The sequence below is a fragment of the Salmo trutta genome, chromosome 14 (genome assembly GCF_901001165.1).
Source record: "Salmo trutta chromosome 14, fSalTru1.1, whole genome shotgun sequence".
Taxonomy (NCBI): Eukaryota; Metazoa; Chordata; class Actinopteri; order Salmoniformes; family Salmonidae; genus Salmo; species Salmo trutta.
This window is the reverse complement of record NC_042970.1, coordinates 19,567,781-19,587,943: the sequence shown is the minus strand read 5'-3', so window position 1 is coordinate 19,587,943 and position 20,163 is coordinate 19,567,781. Positions and strand designations below refer to the sequence as shown.

The window sequence follows — 20,163 nt, the reverse complement described above, 5'->3', positions numbered from 1 at the left end:
GTAGCTACTTGGACAGATACGGGCAGTGGCGGTTCTAGCTTGTATGGCTCCCTAGGGGAACCCCCCCTTCAGCGCCTCCAATACAAATAAATAAGCATACCAATTTAAACTATATAAATACAAAAATAAGACTCAAATATCAAAAATAAGTAACAAGCGCAAATATAAACAAATTGTAGTATACAAACTCAGCAAAAAAAGAAATGTTCCTTTTTCAGGACCCTGTCTTTCAAAGATAATTCGTAAAAATCCAAATAACTTCACAGATCTTCATTGTAAAGGGTTTAAACACGGTTTCCCATGCTTGTTCCATGAACCATAAACTATTAATGAACATGCACCTGTGGAACATTCGTTAAGACAATAACTTCAGACGATAGGCAATAAAGGTCACAGTTATGAAAACTTAGGACACTAAAGAGGCCTTTCTACTGACTCTAAAAACACAAAATGAAAGATGCCCAGGGTCCCTGCTCATCTGTGTGAACGTGCCTTAGGCATGCTGCAAGGAGGCATGAGGACTGCAGATGTGGCCAGGGCATTAAATTGCAATGTCCGTACTGTGAGACGCCTAAAACAGTGCTACAGGGAGAAAGGAAAGACAGCTGACCGTCCTCGCAGTGGCAGGCCACATGTAACAACACCTGCACAGGATCGGTACATCCGAACATCACACCTGCGGGACAGGTACAGGATGGCAACAACAACTGCCAGAGTTACACCAGGAACGCACAGTCCCTCCATCAGTGCTCAGACTCTCCGCAATAGGCTGAGAGAGGCTGGACTGAGGGCTTGTAGGCCTGTTGTAAGGCAGGACTTCACCAGACATCACCGGCAACAACGTTGTCTATGGCAACAAACCCACCGTCGCTGGACCAGACAGGACTGGCAAAAAGTGCTCTTCACTGACGAGTCGCGGTTTTGTCTCACCAGGGGTGATGGTCGGATTCGCATTTATCATCGAAGGAATGAGCATTACACCGAGGCCGGTACTCTGGAGCGGGATCGATTTGGAGGTGGAGAGTCCGTCATGGTCTGGGGCGGTGTGTCACAGCATCATCGGACTGAGCTTGTTGTCATTGCAGGGAATCTCAATGCTGTGCGTTACAGGGAAGACATCCTCCTCCCTCATATGCTACCCTTCCTGCAGGCTCATCCTTACATGACCCTCCAGCATGACAATGCCACCAGCCATACTGCTCATTCTGAAATGTCCGGTAACTTGCAGGTGCCTTGGTGGAAGAGTGGGGTAATATCTCACAGCAAGAACTGGCAAATTTGGTGCAGTCCATGAGGAGGAGATGCACTGCAGTACTTAATGCAGCTGGTGGCCACACCAGATACTGACTGTTACTTTTGATTTTGACCCACCCTTTGTTCAGGGACACATTATTCCATTTCTGTTAGTCACATGTCTGTTGAACTTGTTCAGTTTATGTCTCAGCTGTTGAATCTTGTTATGTTCATCCAAATATTTACACATGTTTAGTTTGTTGAAAATAAACGCAGTTGACAGTGAGGGGACATTTTTTTTTTTTGAGTTTAACTTCTCTAGGGTAGGGGGCAGTATTTTGGTGTCCGGATGAAAGGCGTAGTAAACCGTAGTAAACTGCCTGCTACTCAGGCTCAGAAGGTAGGATATGCATATTATTAGTAGATTTGGATAGAAAACACTGACGTTTCTAAAACTGTTTGAATGATGTCTGTGAGTATAACAGAACTCATATGGCAGGCAAAAACCTGAGAAAAATCCAACCAGGAAGTGTGGAAATCTGAGGTTTGTAGTTTTTCAAGTGATTGCCTATACAGTATACAGTGACTTAGGGTTCATTTAGCACTTCCTAAGGCTTCCACTAGATGTCAACAGTCTTTAGAACCTTGTTTCATGCTTATGCTGTTACTGGAGAGAGAATAAGAGCTGACTCAACAAGTGAACTGCCTGAGGCAAATGAGTTGTTTACTGCGCAGTCACACAGGCGCGCCGTTCCTTCTTTTTCCTCTGTAATGAATACGCTATTGTCCGGTTGGAATATTATCGAATATTTATGATAAAAAGACCCTAAGGATTGATTGTAAACATCGTTTGACATGTTTCTACGAACGGTAATGGAACTTTTTGACTTTTCGTCTAGGGTTTTGCGCTCGGGCATTGTGCCTTTGGAATAGTGATCTGAACACGCGAACAAAACAGAAGTATTTGGACATAAATATGGAGTTTATCGAACAAAACAAACATTTATTGTGGAAGTGGGAGTCCTGGGAGTGCATTCCGACGAAGATCAGCAAAGGTAGGTGAAGATTTATAATACTATTTCTGAGTTTTGTTGACTCCAGAACTTGGCGGGTAACTGTATAGCTTGCTTTGATGGCTGAGCTCTGTACTCAGAATATTGAACAATGTGCTTTCGCCGTAAAGCTATTTTGAAATCTGACACAGCGGTTGCATTAAGGAGAAGTGTATCTATAATTCTTTCAATAACTGTTGTAAATTTTATCAATGTTTATGATGAGTATTTTTGTAAATTAATGTGCTCATTCACCGGGGGTTTTGGAGGCAAAACATTTGCTGAACATCACGCGCCAATGTAAAATGGGGTTTATGGATATAAATATGAACTTTATCGAACAAAACATACATGTATTGTGTAACATTGAGTCCTGGGAGTGTCATCTGATGAAGATCGTCAAAGCTTAGTGATTCATTTTAGCTGTATTTCTGTTTTTTGTGACGCCTCTCCTTGCTTGGAAAATGGCTGTGTGGTTTTTCTTGTCTCAGCGCTGTCCTAACATAATCTAATGTAATGCTTTCGCCGTAAAGCCTTTTTGAAATCGGACAATGTGGTTGCATTAACGAGAAGTGTATCTTTAAAATGGGATATAATAGTTGTATGTTTGAGAAATTTGAATTATCAGATTTTTGTTGTTTTGAATTTGCCGCCCTGCTATTTCTCTGGCTGTTGAATAGTGTGTCCTGCGGGTACCCAGAGAGGTTAAATACAAATAAGATAATCTAATTATTACAGTATTACTCTATTGCTAACAAAAAAACACACAAATTAATCTCGCTCCACCTACCTCAGGCTTCCAGTAGGGAGACCTGAGGTCATCCTACCCCTGCCCACCTCCCCATCTTGTACTTCTGAGTGGGAGACCTTCCCAGGCAGTATAGCCAGCCTAGCTCACAAACTAGAATCAGGGCGCCCACTCCGATAAGGTTATTTGACCCACAGTCCCACACGGCGACATGATATCATTGATGTGATGTGCAAATGAGCGATAGAAAACCGATCGCGCAACTGTCCCCATTCTGTTTTTATTTACTTTTTATTTTTGTGCGCCCCCGGCAAGATGACATCTGCCCATGTGGCCTTTACCTAAATCCACCGCTGGATACGGTTATGGCATGATTACAGCGTATCTTCCTTTCCAGATTAGGGGATAAATCCTCGCACAAATCTAACAGAACATTTCTTGGGAGACTATAGCGATCATCATCCGCAAAAAAAAGTAATTCCGGTCTCTGAAAACTCTCTCCCTTCTAAAAGCACGGTTTTCAATGTCTTCCAATAATTTAAGAACAACCATGGTTACTTTTTTCTAATTTGACACGCTATTCATAGAACATCACATCCTGTTTTTAATTCACAACCTTGCGTCTGGCAATTTCCTCACACCTTTAATTGATCATTCCTAACAAATTGTTCATAAAGCTAATGCAAAGCTCACCACAGGCTTGGACACATATGCGTCCCAAACTGCAATAACGCTACATAACCAGCAGGCAAATCACTTACGTCAAGTCTAGACATTGCGTAGAGATAAAATCATGTTCATGTCAAAGTAAGGTTTTATAAATAACTACTTATGTGGTTTTCTGCATAAGTCATAGTTAAGATCAAAACTGATCGTAAATCTGTTTTATAAATGAGACCCCAGCCCAATATGACTAGCTACTATCTCTTCATTGGAACACATCACCTGTGATAAAGCACTTGTAAACTCTGTCTGGTTCAGCCCACTTCTAATCCTCCTAACCTAGCAACTTTTATCAATGGTTCCCTGCAGTTCAGGTGGCATGGGTGCCTTTGCTGTCAAAAAGGGCTGCATCATTTTCAACTGGACCACTGGACATCATGAAGAGTTGAAACAGGTTTGGAGAAGCAGGCTGTGCTAGAAGAATTTCTCTAAGGAGGATCCCTGTAATTTAAGAAAATAATGGTCATTTGGCTGAAGACACGAAACTGCTATTTTGAAGATGTAAGAAAATAAACTACTAACCATTGTGGGTTTGTGACATCAGGTGATTGGAACAGAACATGCTGTGTCACATTACATACAGTAAGTGTTGTGGCTGGTTGTGTAATACTAATGATGTATGTTTGGTACATGGTGTACATACATGAAGGCATTGATATACTGTACACTTGTTACACTGTCTGGAGACTGAGTGAAGTCATTTTTCATACATGAAGGCATGTTACACCTTCAGGTCAAGTCCATGATCTGTTCATAAACCCCTGAGGCAAGGCCATAACCACCACTTAATCCACTGTGTTACTTATAATCATAAACTACACACACACCCACACTCTCTACAACGCTCACGGACCTTGTCACTAAACACCTAAATCCATCCATACATTAACTACTGCTCATTAATAAAACCCACCAGCTGTTCATTTAAAAGCAGTGTTTAAGAAATTAGATTAAGTTAAGGCTGGTCTGTTAACTACTGTGGGTTTCTCTCTAAAGGGTCTGTACCTTACAGCTGTGAGAACAGCAATCACTTCGTTCCCCCCTACACTTGTTCTCTTATTCCCATTATTAAGGTAGGAGTTGTATTTCAATATTGTATATGACAGTGAATTTACACCAAAAAAAACTGAGAGTGCATTGTGGACGCCACAATTTGTCGTAGCCTTTTATTGAAATATGCAGTAATGTAACGATCAGAAAAGGCAGGATGTTTAGGTTGTGTCAAGCCAATATGTAAGATTGCTTCACATTTATGGGAGATCAACTTTTTTTTGGTACATTTTCCAACAAGTTCACTGGAGATGGAGATACTGTACACCAGATATAAGCTTGGTGTGATGAGTGTGAAAGATGTTGGCGACATCTTGCTGCCTGTGGTAAGAAGCTAAAGATATAATGCATTAAAACACTCAACACAAAAGCTGCTTAAGAACTATGACATTCAAGGTAAAACATTTTAATAAAAATATTAATAAACACAACCTTAGACTAGCCCTGTAAGCCCAGGCTTCGCTCATGTTCTGAGGTGGAAGCCTGTGGCAAAGGCTTACCTTAGACAAATAGGCCTATCAAAAAGTGTAGGGTTACACCTACAGTCCCAGTCAACAGTTTGGACACACCTACTCATTCTTCTTTCTTTCTTTTTCTTATGTTCTACATTGTAGAATAATAGTGAAGACATCAAAACTATGAAAAAACACATAACACGACAGTCCATCATTACTTTAAGACATGAAGGTCAGTCTATCCTGAATCTTTCAAGAACTTTTAAAGTTTCCTGAAGTGCAGTCACAAAAACCATAAAGTGCTATGATGAAACTGGCTCTCATGAGGACCGCCACAGGAAAGGAAGACCCAGAGTTACCTCTGCTGCAGAGGATAATATCATTAGTGTTACCAGCCTCAGAAATTGCAGACCAAATAAATGCTTCACAGAGTTCAAGTAACAGACACACCTCAACATCAACTGTTCAGAGGGGAATGTGTGAATCAGGCCTTCATGGTTGAATTGCTGCGAAGAAACCTCTACTAAAGAGACTTGCTTGGGCCAAGAAACGGGAGCAATGGACATTAGACAGGTGGAAATCTGTCCTTTGGTCTGATGAGTCCAAATGTGAGATTTTTGGTTCCAACTGCCATGTCTTTGTGAGACGCAGTGTAGGTGAACAGATGATCTCCGCATGTGTGGTTCCCACCGTGAAGCATGGTGGAAGAGGTGTGATGGTGCATTGCTGGTGACACTGTCTGTGATTTATTTCAAATGCAAGGCACACTTAACCTGCATGGCTACCACAGCATTCTGCAGTGATACGCCATCCCATCTGGTTTGCGCTTTGTGGGACTATCATTTGTTTTTCAACAGGACAATGACCCAAAACACACCTCCAGGCTGTGTAAGGGTTATTTGACCAAGGACAGTGATTGAGTGCTGCATCAGATGACCTGGCCTTCACAATCACCCGACCTCAACCCAACTGAGATGCTTGTGGGTTAACTGCCTTGTTTGGGAAAACCTGGGCTACGGTCGGTCCCATGACTTGTTCCCTCTGCTTTCAGCTTCCACGGTACTTTGCTTCCCTCTTGTGGACAGAAATCTAATGACTACCAACATCAGGAAGGCATTAATCTGGGAATGCTTTCCCAGCGCTAACGTAAGTAAATAGAATCTTAAGAAATTAAGAGTATTTTATTAAGCAGTCACAGAAAAAATGCAATAAACACATACAAGAGCATTCACCTGAATACAAATCTTAATTTCTTATTTTTCTGCTGCTGAATCTATCGGGTTTGCACACAGATACAAATTCACATGGGGGGGTGCGAACGGCGATGTCTTTCATTCCATATGCGGTCATTCTTCCATAAAATGTCTGGGACAGCAAACATAGGATTAAAGAGGTAACACGCTTTAACCACCCAATTCTGCAAAAGCACTTGGTTTACCTGGCCCCCACTTTCAGTATATCTAATAGACCACTATCATTACAAGTATACAGAGAGAGACGCCCCAATACAAAACAACAGAATGTGAGGTACTATACTGAGGACATCCTCAAGCAAACTAGATGAGGTGCAGAATAGCTAGTAATGTACAAGCAGCAAAGCAGGGATATTTTAGTATTGAAAGCTCTTCACATTTGGGTGCAGTTAACAATTTACTGTCTTCAAGGGACAGAATAAAATCTGGTGGTGGGGCATGGCCATATGTACAGTAGCAGACTGACTTTGACGCCCTCTAAAGCAAATTTCCTGCATTTCTACACATCTTCCCATGGGGCGGTGAGAAAATATGCCGCTTTAAAGCAAATTTCCTGCAATTCCCAAAATGTTGTTAGTTCTTAAAGATTAACTTATTTAAAAATCTATAGGTCCATTATCTTTCCTATATACTTTGTATCTAGTTTATCGTTTATGTTTACACAGAAAAAAATGTCATAAAACATTTAGGCAGCCAGCCCAAGACCTTTCTATTCAGAAAAGAACTCTGAAACCTATAGTGTGTCATAAGGTCACAATTGGAGAACATTTCAAGAAATAATTGTCTACTCACTGTAGAACTGATAATGACTCTTTAATATAACATGTGAAACTAAGACAGGTGACATCTTGTGGCTTGCAGCATTTTCCTTGGATCAGTAAGGCTTCACAAAATACATCACTATTCAAGCAAAAGCTTAGAGATGACAAAGCATCCATGTAAAACTGTCTCAGACAACAGATGAGGGAGACTGATCGTCATTGTGAGGAATTGAGTGACACCATCTGCCATAACCTCCATGAGTAACACTGGCTGGCTTTCTGATCAATTGAATTATATGACCGTTATATGACCCTCTGTGGGCTTGATATTCAAGAGTAACCAATGAGACAGACACTCAAAAAGCAGTTAGAATCTGAAAAGTATCATTATTATTCTTCTTCATCTTTCACAAAATGTGGAGAACTACCGTGTTTCTGCTTCCCCTTCAAATCAAGCTACATTTCATCCTATTTACATCAATGACTTTTCATTATTGAAGCATATTTACACAAGTGCATTAAATAACGTGGGATTCTACAGAGTTGAATGAACGTGTCCAGAGACAACTAAGTAAACGACGTGGGTCAAAAGTCAAAACAATCATTATGTACAGCATATCTGTATGGTGTGATGATCATCTTCTTGCATGGAAAGCTAATTTGCTCCAGAAATCAGAGATTTTGCAGAAGGCACTTAAAACTCTGCAGACCACTTTTAGGATTGAGCTCAGACTACAGCATTCCATACAGTGTTACTTTCCATTAGTCATGTAAACTGTAAGCCACTTCATAAAATACATAATTAAATATGTCCATTGACCGGCAAATCAATTAACGTACATTATATATATATCACAGTGTGTCAGGATATAAAGGCATTCACACATGCGACGAGTTTTGGCAAAAACCTTAATTACAATCAAACAATATTACATTGACACCAAATGGGGACATTGAACTGGAGTAGATACTGAATGAAGAGACTGGATTCCACCACCTAAATACAGAGTCAAACTGATATGATGCCAGTGGGCTGGGAGGTCATGAGACTCCCTGAACCCAGTTAGTAGCGTTAAAACCAAAGAATGGACAAACACATAGAACTTCTCCACTGAAAACAGCTATGATGAGTAGGTACTCTCCGCTGTCCTTCATCACAGTATTGTGACAACTGAAAGACTAAGCAGTGGTTGGTGTTGTGGTGGTGAATTGAAGACTACACAAACGGTGCAGAATGTGGTGGTGGGTTGAGAGTAGACAGGGCGGTAGAGAACCACTTCACAGAGGCAGCAAGGAGGACTCACAGAAGCAGGCTGGACCTACACTCGCAGCTCCTTCAAGACTTGGAATGCTGGATTAACCACTGCAGAGTGATATCTGAAGATGGGATAAAACTTTATCACATTATTGCGGAGATATTTAAAAATCACAAAACTATTGTAAAACAGAAGACACTATGTATTACAAAGAGGGGACACAAACATTAAAAGAATGAGCATAAGCACAGCACTCCATCTTAATTGAATTAGAAATGCTGAAACTGATCATTGGTAGTGGCTGTGTGAATTGCCTTGCTCACACTACTACTCACCTATGTTGTCCTTCTCTTTGCATGAAACAGAGTAACAACAGATCTCTCTGTCCTGGATGGCTGACAAATTCCTGTAGAGAGTTAAATCAGTAAGTGCTTTGGTTTCTTCTACTTTTGGGGTGCTTTTTCTGTTGTTGTGTGTACACACACACACCTTGATTGTATACAGGATAAAAGTGTCTTCTAGGTGAATTAAATATACAGTAAATGTCCTTTTATCACCTTCCAATAATGTGGAGTATGTAAGTAATAGTCCTTCTAAACCATGCCAAGATAAAAAGGCATTTAAGGACCTGGCAGAGTATTTCTCTCATCAACCTCGCATCAACCAGCCCTCCGTAAAAAACGTACTCAAGATAAATGGTTAGCAAGAAATGGCCTACAAAAGATCAAATGTGGTATTCCTATTGGAGTCATGGCCATTTCATTACCCTTGGGAAGATTACACTGTCAAGATCACATACAAATGAAGGATATATAGGTAAACATGTCTGTCCTCATTTTGACCAATATGACAAATTGATCATTCAGGGAAAAGGGAGAAACGGAGTATCTTACAACTTTTCGATGAGTTGCTTCTCGTCAAGCGCACTGGGAAGATCTCTCTTGTTACCAAGCACTAGAACCTGAGGAGAGAAGAGCGGTCAGTGGGTGTATGGAGACAGAGCAGGCTTTATGATCATCTCTCTCTGTGACTCAGATTTCTCAGCAGAGCCAATCCCACTGGGCTGCCCTTCCCCGTAACTGCAGATACATCACACCTTCTGGACAGATAATCTATACGTTTTGCATTACCTCTTTGCTATTACAGAACCTTCTCTGTTGGTGGAAAAAGACAACCCCTATTTGGCAAGCTGGAAGGCAACAGAGTCAGCATGTCAAACATTGTCCTGTCAGTTGGCAAGCTGCTGGGCTGGAAACTGAAATCTAATAAAAAAAATATTGGCTGGGGTACAAAATTGAGCACTTCCAATGCCACTTAGCCTGAGTAACTTCAACCATTAGTGGTTGTAATTGCCAATTAGGAGTGATGATCAAATGCATCTGATTGGAGTCATTGGACGCTCCTGGGGATGTATGGCATGGGTCAAGGTCAAACAAGATGTGCTGAACATTGGGTCTGAAGAACTCAAGGAAGATAAGTGTCACTGACTGGCCACTCATTGGGATTGATATAGCATTAGATTTGACTGAATAACTGACTTACAGGGATGCCTTGTAGCTGAGGCTTGTCTAACAGGTTGTGGAGCTCGTTCCTGGAGGCCTCTACCTTCTCACGGTCTGCTGCATCCACCATGTAACTGGAGAAACAAAGACAATGCTCAGACGCCGGTTTTTCAAACCATTCAGTCTAGTAGATCCATATGCAAATGGTAACAAAACATATAAAAAAAACGAAAAGTTCAAAGGCATTCAGTAGCATTGCATTCTCACTGATCACCATCGTCATAGGGAATGAATCCAGACTTCCAGTAAAAAAAAAAAAGAGGCTGTAGCTTCAACTAGCCTATATTTGAACTAAACTGAACAAAAACGCAACATGCAATAATTTCAATGATTTTACTGAGTTACAGTTCATATAAAAGAACTCAGTCAATTGAAATAAATTCATTAGGCCCTAATCTATGGATTTCACATGACTGGGCAGGGGCGCAACTATGGGCGGTCCTGGGAGGGCATAGGCCCACCCACCTGGGAGCCAGGCCAACCCAATCAGAATATTTTTTTCCCCCTAAAAAAGGACTTTATTACAGACAAATACTCCTCAGTTGCATCAGCTGTCTTGGTGGCTGGTCTCAGATGATCCCGCAGGTGAAGAAGCCGATTTGGAGGTCCTGGGCTTGCATGGCTACACGTGGTCTGCGGCTGTGAGGCCGATTGGACGTACTGCCAAATTCTCTAAAACGACATTGTGGCGGCTTATGGTTGAAAAATCAACATGTAAATTCTCTGGCAACATCTCCGATGGACATTCCTGCAGTCAGCATGTCAATTGCATGCTCCCTCAAAACTTGGGACATCTGTGGCATTGTGTGACAAAACTGCACATTTTAGAGTGGCCTTTTATTATCCCCAGCACGAGGTGCACCTGTGTAATGATCATGTTTAATCAGCTTCTTGATATGCTACACCTGTCAGGGGGATGGATTATCTTGGAAAAGGAGAAATGCTAATTAACAGGGATATAAACAAATGTGTACAAAATCAGAGAAATAAGCTTTTTGTGCATATGGGAAATTTCTGGGATCTTTTATTTCAGCTCATGAAACACAGGACAAACACTTTACATGTTGCGTTTATATTTTTATTAAGTATAAATATCCAATGCCATTTTGCAAATATTGTTGAAAACTACTTCTAAGATATTAGTCACATGGATTGATGACTTAGAAAAGCACAAAAAAGACAGTTGACGAAAAACATGAAAATGCCATCTCCAATTGCTGCAGCTGCTAGCAAGGAAAACGGTGGAGAAGAACAGTCAGACGGCCGAGTTCTAAACTAAATTGCATCCTGAAAAGATAATATTATTTCCTGAACCCAGCGTGATTGCTAAAGTAGACCATAAAAGAGCATATCTTTATGCAGCTCTAAGTGTTTTTGGTTCAAATTAAAACAGGAACCACAGAGTTTGAGAGGGTATAAGGAGCCTGCATTTCAGAGCCAAGGGCATATAATGAGACCAGGTAGAGACATTGGTGAGAGGAAACAGTCCTGACATTGACACACACACACACACACTGACCACAGCAAACACACAGATGCCACAGCAAACGTTGATACAGAGTAGCATGTTATGGTTAGAGTGGAGCCACAAGATGGTTTACTCTGGTCCAGATACTTACACAATGGCATTGACTCCTCGACAGTACCTCTCCCACATGCTTCTGAAGCGAGGCTGTCCACCTATGTCCCAGATCTGCAAGTAGACACAATAGACAGACAGACAGTAGGTCAATGTGGACACTGCACAGACACTCTTCTTTCCCTACTGTTCCCGGGGAGATGCACAGCACAGACAGCAATTAGAGCAGAGTTGAATGGCAAACCTTTACCTTAATCGTCACGTTGCCTTTGGTAACCTTCCGCATGTTGAAGCCGACTGTGGGAATCATGTCTTCACTAAACTGTCCAGACTGTGAGAAACCAAAACAAGGAAAAGTGAACTTAGGACATGAGGCATGCTTTATCGGCGATGTGGACATTTAGCACACAAAGCTAGACACAAACATTTGGCTACACATTGAGCAGCAATTTGAAAAATACCAAATGTATTATTGCAGATTTGGGGGATAGTTTGTGGCCAGGCTTGAGCATGGAACATTTGAAGGACATTTGCCAACAAAATTCACTACCGATTATGGTATCAAAGACTCCATAAAATGTAGGTATGGTCAATTAAAAGGTCACAGATATGTAAAGGGGTATGATTGTCTCTACAATATTGTCTCTACATTGAGGCTATTATAAGGCGAAAGAGATTAAATAGATTACAACAATTTTGGGATGCTCTATATAATGTCATTGTCAGTTGCATGACAATTTTTCCAAAATGCCCTCTTAAAACAACTTTGGCTATGCTTAGAATTTCAAATATTCCAGACACTGAAAATATGTACAATTTTAGAAAACACAAAATTTCACTTAAAACTGAATTTAAAAAAAAATATTCTGGCACATATGCTTATCAAAATTGCTGAAGGGTTTGGACTTTCAGATGTGAGAACTAAAACAGGAAGAAAGTGACACACTGAGGTTCAACCAAGTTCCCCCCAAAATGAGGCCTATAACATCTGGTTCTATTACGGCGACTTTCTGGCCACCTGGTCAAATGCCACACATTCACTTCACAGTTCCCTTTTTGTGCAGGAGGGAGTTCGCAAGCACCATCTCGCAAAAATGTAACACCAACAGATTGAGAGGGGTATCCCATGTCTGCTCCAAAAGGGGACTGTAGGAATGAGCTCTAGAAAAACAAAAGTCCAATGACAGCCACCATTGCCATCAGTATAGTTTTATACAAACACTTGAGTAGCAAGACAGACAGAGGGATTTCAAGAATATACAAAAAAAAACTGCATTAGAGTTGTGTGGCTGGTGTCGTACTGCTGACTACGGGGTGGGTGAGAGCGCAGCTTTGTCCAGCTCCAGACCACATCCAGGTCACTTGACCACAACTAAGTGAAAAAGTGCTGCATTCTTGTGATGAACTCAAGCATAGGGAAACTATTCCAATCTGCTATTGCAAAGCCTCTTTGGTAATTATCCTCTTCTACTCAGACTAGAGTATCCAACAATTACTGTAAAGGACATTCTTAAGTCAAGCCAATACACCTAGACTTCAAATAGTCTTGGTATCTGGGGTCATGAATTAAGCAGGTTGTGGGTCCAGTGGGTTTATCACTCTCTCCACTGGGATTCTCTGCCTCTAAACCTATTACAGGGGCTGAGTCACTGGCGATCTTCCATGCCATCCCTAGGAGGGGTGCGTCACTTGAGTAGGTTGACTCACTGACGTGATCTTCCTGTCCGGGTTGGCGCCCCCCCTTGGGTTGTGCCGTGGCGGAGATCTTTGTGGTTTATACTCGGCCTTGTCTCAGGATGGTAAGTTGGTGGTTGAAGATATCCCTCTAGTGGTGTGGGGGCTGTACTTTGGCAAAGTGAGTGGGGTTATATCCTGCCTGTTTGGCCCTGTCCGGGGGTATTGTCGGATGGGGCCACAGTGTCTCCCGACCCCTCCCGTCTCGGCCTCCAGTATTTATGCTGGAGTAGTTTATGTGTCGGGGGGCTAGGGTCAGTCTGTTATATCGAGTATATCTCCTGTCTTATCCGGTGTCCTGTGTGAATTTAAGTATGCTCTCTAATTCTCTCTCTCGGAGGACCTGAGCCCTAGGACCATGCCTTAGGACTACCTGGCCTGATGACTCCTTGCTGTCCCCAGTCCACCTGGCCGTGCTGCTGCTCCCGTTTCAACTGTTCTGCCTGGAGCTATGGAACCCTGACCTGTTCACCGGACATGCTACCTGTCACAGACCTGCTGTTTTCAACTCTCTAGAAACAGCAGGAGTGGTAGAGATAGTCTGAATGATCAGCTATGAAAAGCCAACTGACATTTACTCCTGAGGTGCTGATCTGTTGCACCCTTGACAACCACTGATTATTATTATTTGACCCTGCTGGTCATCTATGAACATTTTGGCCATGTTCTGTTATAATCTCCACCCGGCACAGCCAGAAGAGGACTGGCCACCCCTCATAGCCTGGTTCCTCTCTAAGTTTCTTCCTAGGTTCTGGCCTTTCTAGGGAGTTTTTCCCTAGCCACCGTGCTTCTACACCTGCATTGCTTGCTGTTTGGGGTTATAGACTGGGTTTCTGTACAGCAATTTGTGACATCAACTGATGTAAGAAGGGCTTTATAAATAAATTTGATAATGGACACCAGTGGAGGCTGCTGAGAAGAGGACGGCTCATAATAACAATAATAATAATAATAATAATAATGTGTTTGATACATTTGACACCATCCCAATCTTTCCGCTCCAGTCATTACCACGAGCCCGTCCTTCCCAACTAAGGTGCCACCAACCTGTGATGGACACACACACACTACATGACCAAAGGTATGTGGACACCTGCTCATTGAACATCTCATTCCAAAATCATTGGCATTAACATGGAGTTGGTCCACCCTTTGCTGCTATAACAGCCACCACTCTTCTGGTAAGGTGAGGTTGGGCACTGATGTTGGGCAATTAGGCCTGGCTCGCAGTTGGCATTCCAATTGATCCCAAAGGTGTCCGATGGGGTTAAGGTCAGGGCTCTGTGCAGGCCAGAGAAGTTCTTCCACACGGATCTCGACAAACACTTTCTGTATGGACCTCACTTTGTGCACAGCGGCATTGACATGCTGAAAAAGGAAAGGGCTATCCCAAACTGTTGCCACGAAGTTGGAAGCACAGAATCGTCTAGAATGTCATTGTATGCTTTAGATTTCCCTTCACTTAAACTAAGTGGCCAGACTATTATTACTACTCCACCAAACTTTACAGTTGGAACTATGCAGTCGGGCAAGTAGCATCCTCCTGGCATTCGCCAAACCCAGATTCATCTGTCCGAACGCCAGATGGCGAGGTGTGATTCATCACTCAAGAGAACGTGTTTCCACTGTCCAGAGTCCAATGTCAGCAAGCTTTACACCACTCGAGCTGAACCCTTTTCATGAAGCTCACAACAAACAGTTATTGTGCTGATGTTGCTTCCAAAGGCAGTTTGGAACTCGGTAGTGAGTGTTGCAACCAAGGTCAGATGATTTTGATGCACTATGTGCTTCAGCACTCCCGTTCTGTGAGCTTGTGTGGCCTACCACTTCGCGGCTGAACCGTTATTGCTCGTAGACGTTTCCACTTCACAATAACACTTACATTTGACCAGGGCAGCTCTAGCAGGGCAGAAATTTGACAAACTGACTTATTGGAAAGGTGGCATCCTATGACGGTGCCCTGTTGAAAGTCACTGAGCTCTTCAGTAATGAAATCTTGCGACTTGTGACGGCCGGCCGCCCAACAACCTGCCCGCTTGACCCTATCCCCTCTTCTCCAGACCATTTCCGGAGACCTTCTCCCTTACCTCACCTCGCTCATCAACTCATCCTTGACCGCTGGCTACGTCCCTTCCGTCTTCAAGAGAGCGAGAGTTGCACCCCTTCTCAAAAAACCTACACTGGATCCCTCCGATGTCAACAACTACAGACCAGTATCCCTTCTTTCTTTCCTCTCCAAAACTCTTGAGCGTGCCGTCCTTGGCCAGCTCTCTTGCTATCTCTCTCAGAATGACCTTCTTGATCCAAATCAGTCAGGTTTCAAGACTGGTCATTCAACTGAGACTGCTCTTCTGTGTCACGGAGGCTCTCCGCACTGCTAAAGCTAACTCTCTCTCCTCTGCTCTCATCCTTCTAGACCTGTCTGCTGCCTTTGATACTGTGAACCATCAGATCCTCCTCTCCACCCTCTCCGAGTTGGGCATCTCCGGCGCGGCTCACTCTTGGATTGCGTCCTACCTGACAGGTCGCTCCTACCAGGTGGCATGGCGAGAATCCATCTCCGCACCACGTGCTCTCACCACTGGTGTCCCCCAGGGCTCAGTTCTAGGCCCTCTCCTATTCTCGCTATACACCAAGTCACTTGGCTCTGTCATATCCTCACATGGTCTCTCCTATCATTGCTACGCAGACGACACACAATTAATCTTCTCCTTTACCCCTTCTGATAACCTGGTGGCGAATCGCATCTCTGCATGTCTGGCAGGCATATCAGTGTGGATGACGGATCACCACCTCAAGCTGAACCTCTTCAAGACGGAGCTGCTCTTCCTCCCGGGGAAGGACTGCCCGTTCCATGATCTCGCCATCACGGTTGACAACTCCATTGTGTCCTCCTCCCAGAGTGCTAAGAGCCTTGGCGTGACCCTGGACAACACCCTGTCGTTCTCCTCTAACATCAAGGCGTGACCCGATCCTGTAGGTTCATGCTCTACAACATTCGCAGAGTACGACCCTGCCTCACACAGGAAGCGGCGCAGGTCCTAATCCAGGCACTTGTCATCTCCCGTCTGGATTACTGCAACTCGCTGTTGGCGGGGCTCCCTGCCTGTGCCATCAAACCCCTACAACTCATCCAGAATGCCGCAGCCCGTCTGGTGTTCAACCTTCCCAAGTTCTCTCACATCACCCCGCTCCTCCGCACACTCCACTGGCTTCCAGTTGAAGCTCGCATCTGCTACAAGACCATGGTGCTTGCCTACGGAGCTGTGAGGGGAACAGCACCTCCGTACCTTCAGGCTCTGATCAGTCCCTACACCCAAAGAAGGGCACTGCGTTCATCCACCTCTGGCCTGCTCGCCTCCCTACCTCTGCGGAAGCACAGTTCCCGCTCAGCCCAGTCAAAACTGTTCGCTACTCTGGCACCCCAATGGTGGAACAAGCTCCCTCACGACGCCAGGACAGCGGAGTCAATCACCACCTTCCGGAGACACCTGAAACCCCAACTCTAAGGAATACCTGGGATAGGATGAAGTAATCCTTCTAACCCCCCCCCAAAAAAAGATATAGATGTACTATTGTAAAGTGGTTGTTCCACTGGATATCATAAGGTGAATGCACCAATTTGTAAGTCGCTCTGGATAAGAGTGTCTGCTAAATTACGTAAATGTAAATGTATCAATGTTTGTCTATGGAGATTGCATAGGCTGTGTGCTTGATTTTATACACCCGTTAGCAATGGGTGTGGCTGAAATAGCCAAATCCACTCATTTGAAGGGGTGTACACATACTTGAGTATATATAGTGTGTGAATTGGCTAAGTTTCTTTTTGGGACAGTAACTGTACCAAGTGTGCTTCTGCATGGGGTAGAAAGCCAACATTGTCAAACAACTAGGAAAAACAAAGGACCTGCTTTCCTTGTGCAACACTATTAGTCCTTCCAAATGACTTGGCAAATCAGGCCCAACATTCTACATGCCCGCCTGTCTACAAGTATATTGCCAATGAGCAAATATGGACATTGGGACACATTTGATAAGGCTAGGCTTGTGGAGAGGGAAATGTAGCCTAATCAGCAGTAGGTCAGCTGAACAGAGCCGTGGTCTGAGAAAGTGAACCAACTCCACGTTCTTAAATACCCTTAAGTACTATGTAGTGTGCACTTTTAAACAGTGACTTAATACAATAGTGACATTTTACAGGTAGCCTAGATAGGATGTTAATCTGGTCTCGGGGCTCTCGTTGTAAACGGTGCAATTCCTATAGGTCTAACTGTTGATGTTATGTTTCCATGTGACTTGTATCAGTGCAGGGAGGCAGTCACTCCCCTTGATATGAATGAAACCTGACTCTTTTCATCTCACTTGGATGATGTAATAACAGCAGAAGGCTGTCAGAAAAAAAAAAAGTTGGATTGTACAGTTGAGTAAAAAAAAAGATTCAGCTCTCAGAAGTAGGACCTAGCCTATAGCTAGCTAGCTTCTTTGTGGTTTAGGCCAAAGCAAAGGACTGTGGGTTTAATAATTTCAAATTGTCACACTTCGTTACAACTTGAGTGATGTTGACTGTCCATTTAATGTGATGACAAAGACAGATTAACGGTTTGTTATGCTTTAGCCATGCTAACTAGCTAGCCAACATTAGCTGACTGCAGAAACAAAAAAATGTGATGCCCCTCAGCTTGCAACATACTTTAACTCCAGCGTTGCCATATGAGAGTTGGATAAATTAATTAACGGATTTGACTTTAGAATATGTGTGACATAGCTAACGTTAGTTACATGATAAAGTAGTCTTATTTATGGCTACAGTTAGCCAGTCATATTGCTTACTAACTACTAACGTTATAACTGTAACCGATTAAACTGAACTCCAACGTCACATCAAAAACTACTGATTTCAGCACAAAAATAGCCCAATTACACACGACATTCTTTGGCGCAGAAATCTGTAAAAACATATATAAAACGTACTTTATTTTACGTCGGAGTTACAGTCCGCTCACAGTAGTCGCCACTCAACTCCATCGTAAATCGTGGAGTTAAGTCGGCTACTTACTACTAGCTAGCTAGCTAGCTGATGACACTGCAGAGCACCTGTACTTACTGCTATGCTAGCATAGCATAGCATAATGTTAGCGAACAGTGAATCAGCTCAGATGGTAGCTAACCAATTTAACTAAGCACACAGGTTCCTTACATACTAGCTAGCTGGGCTAGACAGTCGAGCGGCTCGTGATCTCTTCCTATCCAACACCAGCATGTCAATACGAGCATTTTTTATTAATGTGGTGTGGTAATTAAATCCTTATACTTACTGATATCACATTGACAAATGTGGTTTTCCCGGAGTACTGAAGTCCAACTAACGTGAGCTCCATCTCTTCTTTCCAGAAGAGAGACCTAAACCAGTCCAAAAGTCTGTTAATTAGGGCCAGCATCTTGATGAGTGCCACTGAACACAAAAGTAGTACAACAAGACCAGTAACTTCTATTCATAGAGATCCTATTAATTCCTAATGATATGGTTCTATCCGCCTCCAGACAGCTGTTCCGTTCGGACAAACAAAAGTATGTCTACAGGAAGTAGCATACCCGCTGTCATATGACCATGACGGCTGTGTCTCGAGACTCAATCAACATTACGTGTAGGTCTTATTTTTCACCACAAGATGGCGAGTTAGTATTGTGATTTAGAAAATCTGACATCAAGGGTCACTGTTGTGATCATGATTGAGCGTCTCGTTTAATTATTCATTCTCAGAGGATAGGCTACTGTCTTCTTATGTATTTTATGAAATTGTGTATGCAGAGCTCCCTTGTAATAAAGAGACTGGTCTCAATGGTGACCCCCTGATTAAATAAAGGTAAATAAGTCCTGACATTTCTGTATTTAAATTACTATAGATTGTTATGTCACTTTTCGATTATTTTATTTGGTCCTATACAACTGTTGCAGGATAACCTGTAGTGTATTTGAGATTTAACAAGGCTTCTAAAGTTTGCAATTTCCACTTAGAAATTTCAGACTTGATTTTTATTTTCCGAAAAATGTATCAACTGCTACAAAGATGTCCATTAACTATAACCCACATAATAATAATTCGGTTGCGGCAAGATCATTTTCTTTCTGTAGGAGACTAGCTCAAACTAAGATCCTACATCTATACCTATTAGGCAATATGCACTTAGACCTATACTACTTTAATATAGCAACGTATTAACCTTTTTTGTTGCTGTTTGTACTATTCGTTTTTTTTGTATTTTCTTTTTCACAATTATTTTCTATTTTTATTTTTGTAACTTGCTTCTATTATTTTAAAACCCTTATAGGGACTGGATTATTTTTGTATTTTTATTCTAAAAAATATATATGTTTAGCTCACATTATATAATATTAAACTATGCATTAAAAATGGCAAAACAAATGTAAACATTAATAAATGCATTTCTATAGCTTCCAAAAATGGTTTAACAGAGCGCCCGTCAGTCATCTAGTGTATATATAAATCCTTTGGACAAACGTGCCTCATGTTCACAGCGCAGCGTTGCTTGCCATGACCTACAGTCCTTTTATGGTGGGGCAGCCATTAATGATATGCTAAACAGATAGCCTATTTCACTATTCAGGTTGACCAGCATTTGCAATGAATTAACTATGTGTGCTGTAAGGTCCTGCTGCCTATGCAACTACATGTAGCCTTTAGCAGCCTATAATGTAAAAAAAATATATAGAATACATTAATATAGCTAGATCCAT

The 20,163-nt window shown here is 42.4% G+C and overlaps 1 protein-coding gene across 1 annotated transcript; it reads right to left on the bottom strand.

The window, feature by feature from the left end:
* Positions 1-6,427: 6,427 nt before the first annotated feature.
* On the bottom strand, positions 6,428-18,994 carry LOC115207566 (ADP-ribosylation factor-like protein 8B-A). Its single transcript, XM_029774767.1, has 7 exons — positions 18,722-18,994; positions 11,923-12,003; positions 11,713-11,786; positions 10,074-10,167; positions 9,425-9,492; positions 8,867-8,937; positions 6,428-8,652 (listed from the first exon to the last, which is right to left on the bottom strand). Exons 1-7 carry the CDS (start codon positions 18,842-18,844, stop codon positions 8,612-8,614), a joined length of 552 nt encoding a protein of 183 aa, XP_029630627.1. The 5' UTR covers positions 18,845-18,994; the 3' UTR covers positions 6,428-8,611.
* Between the last annotated feature and the right edge of the window lie 1,169 nt (positions 18,995-20,163).

Excerpts from the sequence above, each read along its gene's own strand:
- LOC115207566 (XM_029774767.1), bottom strand. The coding sequence starts at position 18,844 with ATGCTGGCCCTAATTAACAGACTTTTGGACTGGTTTAGGTCTCTCTTC. Across the intron at positions 9,493-10,073 it reads CTCAGCTACAAGGCATCCCT|GTTCTAGTGCTTGGTAACAA; the intron begins GTAAGTCAGTTA and ends TTCTCTCCTCAG. Across the intron at positions 8,653-8,866 it reads CAAAGAGAAGGACAACATAG|ATATCACTCTGCAGTGGTTA; the intron begins GTGAGTAGTAGT and ends TCCCATCTTCAG.